Source organism: Ursus maritimus, unplaced genomic scaffold (genome assembly GCF_017311325.1).
Source record: "Ursus maritimus isolate PB19 unplaced genomic scaffold, ASM1731132v1 scaffold_23, whole genome shotgun sequence".
Taxonomy (NCBI): domain Eukaryota; kingdom Metazoa; phylum Chordata; class Mammalia; order Carnivora; family Ursidae; genus Ursus; species Ursus maritimus.
This window is the reverse complement of record NW_024424786.1, coordinates 7063972-7076695: the sequence shown is the minus strand read 5'-3', so window position 1 is coordinate 7076695 and position 12724 is coordinate 7063972. Positions and strand designations below refer to the sequence as shown.

At 41.6% G+C, this 12724-nt stretch overlaps 2 protein-coding genes and 1 pseudogene across 2 annotated transcripts in view; 1 reads left to right on the top strand and 2 right to left on the bottom strand.

The window, feature by feature from the left end:
* Nucleotides 1-5850, bottom strand: part of LOC103659406 (L-lactate dehydrogenase A-like 6A) — a 40553-nt gene extending 34703 nt beyond the window's left edge. The window contains 6 exon segments of the mRNA XM_040638883.1: nt 334-374; nt 376-440; nt 5155-5177; nt 5180-5251; nt 5254-5275; nt 5704-5850. Of these exon segments, the coding sequence (XP_040494817.1) occupies nt 334-374; nt 376-440; nt 5155-5177; nt 5180-5251; nt 5254-5275; nt 5704-5850 (370 nt within the window).
* Nucleotides 5851-8658: 2808 nt separating this feature from the next.
* Nucleotides 8659-12724, bottom strand: part of LDHC (lactate dehydrogenase C) — a 44611-nt gene continuing 40545 nt past the window's right edge. Inside the window, exon 7 of the mRNA XM_008686923.1 lies at nt 8659-8823. Coding sequence (XP_008685145.1) covers nt 8659-8823 — 165 coding nt within the window. The remainder of the gene's footprint in view (nt 8824-12724) is intronic.
* On the top strand, nt 8966-9762 carry LOC103659408 (annotated as a pseudogene).

The window sequence follows — 12724 nt, the reverse complement described above, 5'->3', positions numbered from 1 at the left end:
TTATAAGAACTGAGGAACGGGCACCTGGGATGGCTCAGTTGGTTGAGTGTCCAACTCTTGGTTTGGGCTCAAGTCATGATCTTCAGGGTTGTGAGACCAAGCCCCACGTCAGGCTCCATGCTCAGCAAGGAGACTGCTTGAGATTCTCTCTCTTCCTCTCCCTCACCCCCTCCTCCTGCTCATGCTTGCATGCAGGCATGCTCTCTCTCTCTCAAACGTATAAATCTTAAAAAAAAAAAAACAACCTGAAGAAGTCTTCATAAAGGGAGATAAAGATATGATTTTCTTATTTATTCATGTCACATTAGAATATTTATAGTACTTAACTATGACATTTATCTTTGCTAGAAACAATGTTTGGCATTTTCATGAAGATCCACTGTCTCACCAGTCCATCTGCCTTCATCAATACCCACAAAGGCAAGTTCATCACTGAAACCCTAAAGAAAATGAGTCAAAAGCAGGGGGAGGGAGTAAACCTCTTAACTGAGTGAAGGGTGAAAGAAAATTCTAATACCAAAAATCTATGTGCACCTTATGAGTTATTAGACTGAAAGGAGTCATAATATGTTCAACATTTCATGCCATAAAAGTCCAAACCTGGGGCACCTCGGTGGCTCAGTCATTAGGCGTCTGCCTTAGGCGTCGTGGTCCCGGGGTCCTGGGATCGAGCCCCGCATCGGGCTCCCTGCTTGGCAGGAAGCCTGCTTCTCCCTCTCCCACTCCCCCTGCTTGTGTTCCCTCTTGTCAAATAAATAAATAAAATTGTAAAAAAAATAAAAATATAAATAAATAAACAAATGCATGAATGTCCGAACCAGAAGAGATACAAGTTACAAAGAAAGTTTCAGTTCACAATTAGGAAAACAACAGAAGCTGTTTAAACAGTAGAAGAGTCTCTGCAGGTATGAACACCGCTTTATTTTTATTTTTTTTTTTATTTTAATAATGATTTTTTATTATATTATGTTAGTCACCATACAGTACATCCCCGGTTTTCGATGTAAGGCTCGATGATTCATTAGTTGTGTATAACACCCAGTGCACCATGCAATATGTGCCCTCTTTACTACCCATCACCGGTCTATCCCATTCCCCCACCCCCCTCCCCTCTGTAGCCCTCAGTTTATGAACACCGCTTTAATTCAAGCTGAGGCTGCACAGCGACAAAGCAGGGATTCTGCAGAAGGAATTTCTCATCAGACTATGAACTCCTTGAGAATAGGAAGTGCTCACTCATCGCCACTGTGGTGCTTAGCACCCACCTAGCACACAGGAGCTCAGGAACAGTTTTTTAAATAAATGGATTAAAATATAAGGCCCCTTCCAACTCTAAAATTTTATAGTTCTATAATTAGGCAATATTACCCGCAAAAACTAATCAGTACTGTATATTTCTAGCATGCTACTTTACATGTAAGAAAGGAGGGAAAATAGCACATTTTATTTGCAAAAGAAACACTTGAAGATACACACACAAGAAACTAATTTAAATCGGTGCCTATAGAGACATTGAGGGAAAAGTTGGATGGAAACTAGATGAAATATACACTTTGCCAGGTATATCTGTTTATATTACTTTTATTTTGTAACCCTGTGAGTGTATTATCTTTTGAAAAAATGTTTTAAATAACTACAAATTTATACAAATTTTAAATAACTAAAATTTTCACTGAAAAAAAAATGACTTTTCTAGTACTTAGAAATAAATAATCAAGCATCTACAATTTAAGCATATGTCCAACTTATATTGTTGGATATTTTACTTTATTCTAATTAATGGAAATCCAAAGCCAAGCACTTTAAGTTTTAAACTACATCATAGCTGATTAGCCTAGAAGTCTAAACTCTATCACAAGGGAAATGTTGTTGCTTAAGGAGATGCCGATGCTTTCTGGATACTCTGAATTATTCAGTGATTGGAGTAGTATATAGCAGAATTATATCGTATCGATAAAATTATCTATGAAAAGCTATTTTTAAAAATATACTGTAAACCCAGTAGCAATGAGCACACCCAGCACCCAGACCTTGGTTTATATAATACCATTCTTCAATAACAGGAACTAGGGATCCTTGGAAAAAAGGCTGATTTGGGCCTAGAGCAGAAAATATATAAGATGAAGAAGCTGAAACATAGTGCCAGGGAATAAAGAAGTGCTCAAAACAAAACAGAGGGGAGGAGGGTGTGGGATTGGGATAGGCCGGTGATGGGTAGTAAGGAGGGCACATATTGCATGGTGCACTGGGTTTGTACGCAAATAATGAAACATGGAACATTGCATCAAAAACTAATGATGTACTGTATGGTGACTAATACAACATAATAAAAATTATTATAAAATTAAAAAACACACCGTCTGTCGATGGGGTATGTTAAAGGCACACAGTAGCCGCCTGAATAAGCTTCCAGTGGCCAAAGCAGGAACAATTTGAGAAACAAAATCAATGAAGACATACTGGTTTATAACCCAAAATATAAAATAAAATCCACGAATCCATACTAATATTTACAAATGAATTAATAGGGTGAAAGAAACCAATCTCCCATGCAGAACTCCAAATAATTTATGTAGACATTCCACTCTCAGAGGGAGCAAAACTCCCTACTCTGTGAGTGTGAGCTGTACATAAAGACTTCCTTCCAAAGAGCATAGTATGAAAAGGCTGGGGGGAAAGAGTAACTCTAAGTAGAGAAACCTGATACGACCTCAGCCAGGTGACTGAGGTCAACACCAACCATGATAAGTCATGTTTACAGTACGTACTCTGGTTATGATGTGATGAAAATGCCACTTTAAATCTGTGTCTTCCTCCCAAAACTCCATAACCCTAGTCTAACCATGAGAAAAATACCAAATTCCAATTGAGGGGCATTCTACAAAATACCTGACTAGTAATCCTCAATATTGCCAGTTATCGAAAGCGAAGTACGAAACGGTCAACCTAGAGGAGCCTAAGGAGACACGATGACTAAATGTAAGGTGGTATCCTTGATGGGATCCTGGATCGGAAAAAAGGACATTAGGTAAAAACTAAGGAAATCTGGGTAATGTATGGATTTTTAGTTAATGATGACATACAGATGTTGGCTCATTAATTATGACAAATGTACCATATGATGTTATTAACTGGATGTGACGTAAAGATAGAACTCTGTACTATCTTTTCAATTTTTCTGTAAATCTAAAACTGTTCTTTAAAAAAAAAGGTATAAAAAAATAAAGTCTATTACAAAAGTATTTTAACGCAATCTCTCTGGACACTTTCATTACTTATAAAAATGAAGGTGGGTAGAATATCCACTCTCTGCATTTGCTATCCAATACTTTCTCCCTCTTAACATGCATCTGGCTTTTATTCTTTCGTTCAACTACTAAGCATCTATTACACTAGGCGTGGTTCTAGATTTGGGATACAGCAATCAATGGAATAAAGATTCCTGCCCTCGTAGATATCACATTATATTAGTGAAAGTTTATGTATTGTGGTATAATTCAGTAATTTTAGAAAACATTGCTGTTTCTTTACTAGGTTTGTACCATCAATTTCCACCGATAAAGTAATAGACAATTCCTACTGACAATTCTTCCTTATCAGCAAGGAGCTATTTAAGGTATCACCACCTTCTTGGGGCGCCTGGGTAGCTCAGTTGAATGAGCACCCGACTCCTGATTTGGGCTCTGGTCATGATCTCAGGTCCTGGGATGGAGCCCTAGGGAGAGCTCCACCCTCAGCGTTGGGATTCTTTCTCTCCCTCTGCCTCTACCCTTCCCCCTGCTCACACACTCTCTCTCTCTCTCTCTCAAATAAATAAATAAATCTTAAAAACAAAAACAAAGGTATCACCACCTCCTTGAACGAAAGAAGTTGCCAAGGCTGGGGCCAGGAGAGGAAGAGGTTAAAGTGAGCCTTAAGCTGGGACTTTGTAGGGTACGGTGCACCACATTTTCTGAGACATACAAATGCTGTAGTTGTCAGCATCACAGAATTCAAGCTCTAGGCGCTTGTGGCTATTACCTATTTCTTATGGAGAGCGCCCAATCCTTCCCAAAAAGGACCTTCAAAGCGAGATAGTAAATAAATTTTTACCTCAAGGTTTTCTGTACATATTATCTGTATGCTTTTCTATTCATGCAACCTGCCTTTGTAAAACAGACCTAATAATTACTTTTGGGATTTCCGATAACATATATAAAGCACATTGTTTTCATTACTATTGATGTTGACAACAAACGTATTGGTTTTCATGTAAGTGTATTCTTCATTAGCGATGATGACACGCCTGATAAAGGCATTATAGTTGATAGGACAAAACGAGTCATTGGGAATTCATAAGATTGCTAGGAGCAGCAGTTGACAACGGCTGACGTTCTTAGTGCCTTAAGGACACTTATGTCATCTAGGTGAAACCCAGAGCCACTCCTTTAAATCCAATAATCATGCCAGGAATAAAGGCTATAGAAAGGCAGCTTCAGGAAATTTTATAGATATTCCATTAATAAAAGCAAAGCATAGCTCCAAGAGTTTATTATTATTTACTAAAATATTATGGATTCAAACCAGGGTAATGTTCTTAGAAAGGGGTCAGAATCTTTTTAGTCCCCTGTCTAGTCATTTAACTGGAAGCTAACTTTATCTGCCACATCAATGCTATGAATTAAACACTTAAAACTAACCTCAGATGGATAAGGAAGAAGGGAAATAAAGACAGAGACTAGGAAATAGGGGAGAGATTTTTAAAGGAAAAAGACCATTGTATTTGATACTAGGAGGACACCCACAACTGACAAGTTGTACACTTTTTTCCTGCCATCTATTTCTTCAGTGTGTGTGTGTGTGTGTGTGTGTGTGTGAGAGAGCTGTTTCCTAGTCAAGCGAAGGGGTACTTCATACTGTCATCACATGAGCGAAAGTGAAATGTCAACATTCTAACACATAGGATACCATCATAAAAAATAGAAAAAGCACCCCAGGCCCTCTGGGTGAAACAATTAGAAAAGCACACCTTTTCCTCTGGACTAAACCAGCAGGGACTGGATAGGGCCCCCACTCACCCCTTTAAGTGGATACAACCTGACAACCATATGCAGTAGCCTTACATCCAAAGGAGGGAATCTTGGTTAACCCTATGGCGCAAAGCGCATAACTTACTTTTAATAAGACGCTGATCGCTAGGCCAAACCAACGGCTCCAGTTCCTATAATGGAGATTTTATTGCGATGAACAGCCTCCTCCGAAGTGAAATTCTTAGTTCACCCTTGACGGTCGCCATCTTGGAAACCCAACAGAGTGAGGAAAAACTGCAAAGCCACTTCGAGATTCGGAATTGACCTATAGTGAGAAAGGCCTTATAGAGAACTCCTGGGTCCAGTGGGGAAAGAGGTGCTGTAGACCCAACAGGGAACGACGGAAGTGGCTACACAGAAGCTGGGCGGTTTCTGGCCAGCAGCCCAACATCCAGGAGGCAAACCAAGGGGGGGCGGGGGTTGAAGGGTAGAGGTGGGGGTGGGGAGAAGGGTGGTACAGTTAAGAGGAATTAAGAAGGAGTGAAGGCAAAGGGGCTGCTCCACCAAAAATGATACGACAGTGAGGACAGCCCTTCCTCCCCTCCCCACCCCCTAGCCCAGCTCTCAGCTCCGGGACTGAGACCAGGCTCCCTAGGCTCCGGGGGAAGACTGCCAGGCACGCGGTACTTCCGGCCACACTCACGCGGGTGAAGGGCCAGCCACCCCTGACCGGGATGCGTGCGGTCTGCAAGGCACACAGAGCCATCCTCAGGCAAAAGAAATCCGCTCCCGCGGCGCCCACGCTCCGGCTGGTCCGCAGGACTCCAGCGGCCCAGCTCATGGCCGCCCCCTCGCGAGGCAGACGAAAAGAATGGAGGGAAACGGCAGAAGAACTGTTAAAGGCTGCAAAGGGGAAAACCATTGGCTACTGAGGCTGCGCAAGGCCGTGCCCAGCTCATGCGGGCCTCGTGGGGTCTTCGCACACCTGGAGCAGACGAGCTGCCAGGCGGTGGGCTCTGATGCTCTGCACCTGCACCAGCGGAGGGCTGCGGTGTCTGTAGTTGGCGGGCTTCAGGGAGGCTCCTTGGGCTCCTGGGCTCTAAGAGCACGAGGTGCAAAAGAACAATGAACTAGAGAGCCTGGGCTATCAAACGGGGTACTGCTTGCCCAGAACTCATCCACTGGAGAGGCCGAGTCAATTTATCTTTTTTTTTTTTTTTAAGATTTTATTTATTCATGAGAGACAGACGTAGAGGCAGCGGGAGAAGCCGGCTCCCTGCTGAGCAAGGGAGCCCGTGTGGGACTCGATCCTAGGACCCTGGGATCATTGACCTGAGCCAAAGGCAGATGCTTAGCCGACTGAGCCACCCAGGCGCCCCCCAGTAAATTTATTTCTAACCAAACCTTATCTGGATGTATCCAATAAGGGCTTTTTGACTCTCCATTGGGAACTTTTGGCCAGAGCTGCTGGAGAAAGAGATCTCCGTGCTACTTTTAGCCACTCACAAATGTGAGCTAAAGTAGAAACAGTAAAAAATTTTAAAACCCTCTATGCAAAGGAGATTTTTAAGATATGAAACCCTTAGAATTTGATCAGTGCAGGGCTGATAACCATTTCCACTAGTGGATGGGAAAGCTCAACTCATTATTTATGAAGTATTTAAATGCAAAATCCAGGGGCGCCTGGGTGGCACAGCGGTTAAGTGTCTGCCTTCGGCTCAGGACGTGATCCCGGCGTTATGGGATCGAGCCCCACATCAGGCTCTTCCGCTATGAGCCTGCTTCTTCCTCTCCCACTCCCCCTGCTTGTGTTCCCTCTCTGTCTCTCTCTCTGTCAAATAAATAAATAAAATCTTAAAAAATAAATAAATAAATGCAGAATCCAAAATTTCCCTCTTATCCTTTGTCTGGGATACACCAATACCTAATTGTTTTCTCATTTGTGAATCATAATACATAATACACCTCTGACAAATTCTTTTAGAAGAAATAGAGCAGTGTTTCTCAAACTTTTTTTCATTATCTCTCCCTCAAGGTCCTTTTTAGACTTTCTCCGCCAATCCTTCAGCTCCACTCACCCCCAACATGAAATTAAAGATTAAAGAATAAGAGGGGCGGCTGGCTCACTCAGTCCATGGAGCAAGCGACTCCTGAACTCAGGATTGTGAGTTCGGGCCCATACTGGGTGTAGAGATTACTTAAAAATAAAATCTGAAAAAAAATAAACAAGATTTTGTCTGGTAGGGTTGAACTTTAGGGAGTGAAACCTTTGTAATATCTAATATTTTCCCTCCACCCTCCCATAACCATTTTACACTCTTGGGGGTGATATTGCCCCCTGTTGAGAATACACAATGTAGAGCAGTTTTACTTCCTAGAATATTCCTTGTAGAAACTATATTTTGCACTCTTTCAATATCTGCAAGGATTTCCTAAAATGAAGTTTTAATTTGGTGTACAAAGAAGAGCTTAAAAAAAAGGGCAAAATCCAAACTAGACTCCCCTATCCCTGCTATCCTAACTAAACTCTCTCATAATCGTGTTTTGTGCATTCAACGGAAGAGCTGAAAACAAGGTAAAAGAACAGAATGATGGGAAACTAATCATGTTCAGCAGTAGAGGACTAGAATGAAAACTATTCAGACTGCAAGAATAAGAGTATGAACTGTGACTCTCCGCCCAATGAGTGAACCTCCACTAAAGTCATGTATGTCCTTAGGACCTGCACACCTGTCCTCTAATTTTTCCCACTAGTCCTGTCCTAGTCTATTATAAATTATTTTGGTCCTGATTTCTTGATTTTTGTTTAATTGCCTATTTCCTATAACTGCCTTAAATTGTGAAATCAAGGAAATATTTCATATATATGTGTTCTATATATAGATATAAATCAGAAGTACATATATGCACTCATATACATGCATGTCAATAATCAATTAGTTGAGGTACCCTAAATACTCTGAGATGCTTGAGGGCATAAATCATGTCATACTGACTTCATAACCATAACACAGCAAGCATAGCAGTAGTTTGCTCAACAAATGACCTAGAGGGTGATCTAAGCTTCCTGTGTGGCATTTCAGCAGAGACACCAAATCAACTATTTGGGTTTGTATGAATTGGAATAGTACTTTCAGGTTTGAAGACATTTATTTTTTTATACCATAAAAGTTTTATTTGTTTCCTTCTGATATACATGGTCTTAAAGATAAGTACTTAGTAAAGATCATACATAGACACCTGAAACTAATGAAGCAATATAAAGTAAATATTCCTGTGCCCTAACAGAAGAATGAAATTTTAACACTAGAAAAAGTGCTGGTTGTTTTGTGAGAAAAATCATGGTTTATATTATAATGGGTTGTTATACATACTCTACTAACTTGAAGGCAACGCTCACATATGACGTACCCCAGAAGTATAACTTGCGTCTGTATAGGTTGGGTATCATTAGAACAGAGCTATAAGAGATTCAGAGAGAAGAAAGCCCTTTACCATTTCCTTTTCCGGGCCTTGCAGGACTGAAGTTATGTCATGGGTCTCCAATGTTTTTTTTATTTTTTACAGATCAGATTAAAATACTTTCAAAATGTAAAATATACAGTCTGATATCTTCTGTTTCTACAAAACAGTGGAATATGAAGAGGCTTTAAAACATCAGCTCTTTTTGGACATTCCAGAGTGTGTCTGCACTCTTCTTAAAAAGGGCCTCCTCCTCCGAATTCAAGTTAACTTTCACAATATCTGAGACACCATTTCGCCCCAAGACACAAGGGATACTGAGAAAGATTTCTTCATTTATTCCATATAAGCCCTAAAAGGCAAAATTAGATTATTGTTCAGTAACCTGATATGGAAAAGCAGTTATGCAAGAGAGCTTCAGAACAAGAGGATACCAGAGACACCATGGAACTCACTAAAATCAGAGGGTGTCAGAGTAATTAATACCAATCCTAATATCCTATGACTATGCAGAGTTTGTGTTCAAGGACATGAAGAACATACCAGAGGCCTTCAAAGGGACCAAGAAAGGCACCATCTACTTTACCTCTAACCAGTTCCATTTTTCTGTCCAAAGAAAAGATGCCATCCAATCCTTCATGATACCATTTTATCTGACAAAGGACTACAAAATCAAGCAGACTATGTTTGGTGTAAACTACATCAAGAGAACAGTGAAGGCTCGAGCAGGAAGTGGCTGGGAAGACTGCTTTGTATAAGTTGGCCTTTACACCAAGAGACACCATTGAGTTGGACAATAGATGCTACAGGTGGCATCTCAATTCTCCAAAGGTGAAGCCTCCAATGGAGCCTATAGGTACTCTCACATGCCTAGCAGGACCTTTGTCTTTCCCCTGCCAGTTACCAATGGAATGTACCCCCGTCCTTCTGGCTACTTCTATCCACCACTCCATCTGACTTCTATCCAGGACTTCCCATGACAAACATGGAATAGTTGCAACCATGGCCACCCACCACCCTATTCTGGGCTCCTGGAATCTCCAGCCAGCAGCCCTGATGTTCCTTCCACTCCTGCAGCTGAATCCAAGCTCACAGAAGCAGCTGTCAGAGCTAATTACAACCTGGGCAACAAACACAATGCCTACATGCCCACAAACCAGTTTCTGCCACCTTCCTACTACACCCCCGGGAGATAAGAAGACCCAATAGACCCCTCACAGCTCCCTGCCTTCCACCACTCATTGCTCTTTCCTATCTACCCCTTGGGGTTGAGTCTAGGGTTGGAGGAGGGAATGGGAAGGTCTTGTTCTTCCTCCGTCCTTCCTTATAATTAAACAGTTACCAGGAACTAGCTTGGAGGGAAAGAAAAGGCTCCTTGACTATGGAGTGGTGCCTCCCAGCTTCCCACAACAGCTCAGAGCCCACAGGTGCTACTCAGCCAAGCTTCCTTCTCACCATCTCTGGGACTCTCCTCAGGATCTCAGGGTGTGTCCTTTGCTCCTGTTTCACTCTAGTCTCCCACAGAGGGACTCTGGCCACCTCTTCCACCACAGTGCAGCTCCCTCATTTTGGTAGGCACTATATACTCAACATCAAAAGCTCCATCACACTCTGCCATATGTCTTCCTCTGAGGGCCCCTGTCAGGCTATACTCACATTCCCTCCACTCTGGTCTGTGCCTAGCCATGGAAGGCCACAGTCCCACCAGACTGTCAGCCCACATTCCATTCCCAGCCAGGCTCCAGCTCCTGCTCCACTCACCTTGCCTTGCCTTTCCTGCCCTCGGTCATTCTGCTGCTTTTGGAGCTTCAGCATGGTTGCCAGGGATTGGGTGGTATCAGAAACAAGGCCACTGTGACTGAGGAGGAAGCCCTTCTGCTTTCCTGTTAGTGTTTTGGGAATTTGTTTCCCCTCTGCTTTCTCCATCTTTCTTCTAGAAGGGGCTTCTCGGACTAGAATTGGAGAATGTATATCCATCCCATCATGCCATTTGGGGGCTGCTGGGTGGGCTGGAAATAAGGGTCCTGGACCCTGGGACCTGGCCCTGCCTGGTCCTATGTGCTGACCATGACCTGCTATCCAGCCCCCTCTTCTCTTTAAGCTTCATGCCTGGTTGACACTATGACCCTGAATACACTAAAATTGGCTCTCATTTGCTCCTGGACTGGCCATGAAATGAGGAAATGGCTATTTAAAAAGAATCCCCTATATATTTGAAAAAAATCCAGTCAATGTATTAATAAGAAATAAACTGTGTACCCTTTTTTATTTGCTGAAAATGTGAAGTAATAAAATTGAAGTAATTGGGGTAAAAAATATAAAAGTATATGAATGATTATGCTCTTAATGTCAAATGTTTAAGTTTTCCTATAAAATATAACTTGTCCATTGATTTGTTCAGTAAAAACCATGAAATTCCCATATTAGTCAATCTCAGTCTCTTCTCAGAGCATTTGACACCTCCCTGACATTGCCTCAGGAGCACCCTAGGGGTAATTGCTTATTCTCCCATATCCCCTGTGTATCCTCAAAAAGGAGGGCTGTGTGCTATCCACTGTGTACTCATTGTCTCTTTCAAATCATTAGTCCCCTACTCTCTTAACATTCCCCCTATTTTTTGAAGCCATCTACTAATGACCATTTACTAACCTCTTGGTTACTCCATCTCATTCATAAAAGACTTACACCTAGCTCACAATCTTTCCTCTCTGTCCCAATTTCTTCGATTAACTTTGGTGACTTCATTGTCCATGTGGATAAACTAACCATAACCAAGTCTCTTTCTTTCCAGTTTCTTGATTCTTCAGCTCATAAAACCTTCTCTTCCCACCCCAAGTATCCTACTGTGGACTTTGTTAGAGGGTCTCTCCATATCCAACTTAGATCCCATGATTCATCCTGTAACCCTTTCACCATACACTAAGACCCTGTGTCCTATTTTAATTTTCAGTTTATAAATATTTCTTGAAGTCCTTATTATTCATTTTTTTTAATAATTTATTCATTTGTATGTAGATCATATTTAAGCTCAAAGGTCTTGAATTTTGTCTGTGACCCTTTAGCAGAAAGTCAAACCCATTACTAACATGTGTGTAAGCCAAAAGCTACACCTCCCCCATCCCACCCTTCTACTTTCTCCCCCACCCCCCCTTTCACACTCTAGCAAGTAAAACCCACACCCACATGAATTCAGCTATCTTCTCTCCCCATTCCTGTGCTCAGAATCCTGGGCATAATAAAGTTCATCTTTAACTTACAGTACAATTAATCAATTAATTTTTCAATTAATGCATACCAACCTTAAATAAGCAACCACCTAACAGTAATTCTGCTTTTTGGGGGGGTCAAATCTATTTCTCACTATCTACAAAGATGATTTCAAATTTTCTCAAACATCCGACTTCTCTATACATCCCCTGATTCCCGGTAGATGATTTTGTCTCTTTTCACTAAAAAGACGGAAGTCATCACATGCATCCAATGCCAAACTTACAAATCTACATGAGTCACTGCCCATCCTCTATTATCTCCTGTTACAACAAATACCTGTCTCGCCTCCTTTCTAAGGCTAATACCTTCATCTATGCTCTGGATCCCACCCCCTCTGCTTATTACTTCTACCTTCAATATCTTCTTTTACTATCAGCATCTTATCTTTTTAAAAAACCCCACAAACTTGCCTGGCCTTGATTTTCCTCTCCAATTACTACTCTCTTTCCTTACCTTCACAGCCAAATACCTCAAAAGAGCTGTTTACACTTGTCTTAATTTCCTCAAAAGTTCTCAAGGGACCCTCCAAAGGGCCATTTGGCAATATCTGGAGACATTTTTGACTGTCAAAACTGGGGGAAGAGAGTAGGCTACTGGCATCTAACAGGCAGAGGCCAGGGATACTGCTAACATTTCACAATGCACACGACAGCCCTCCAACAACAATGAGGAATTATCTGGCCCAAAGTCAGTAGTGCCGAGGTTAAGAAAACCCTAGTGTACTCTAATCAGGCTTTCATTCCTATTACTGCGTTAAACAGCTCCTGCTAAGGTTATCCTTGACCTCTGTCACTTTATCCTCCTGGCATTTTTAATCCTAATTCAAATGACTTCTCAACACCAATCAACAGAAAACCAATTCTTTCATCTTTAAAGCATCCTCCCCTCTCTTGGTTAGCATGAATCCACATTCTCTTCTCTTGGTTTTTCTTTTAACTCTCTGGCCACCACTTCTTAGTCACCTTTGTGGACTCACACTATAA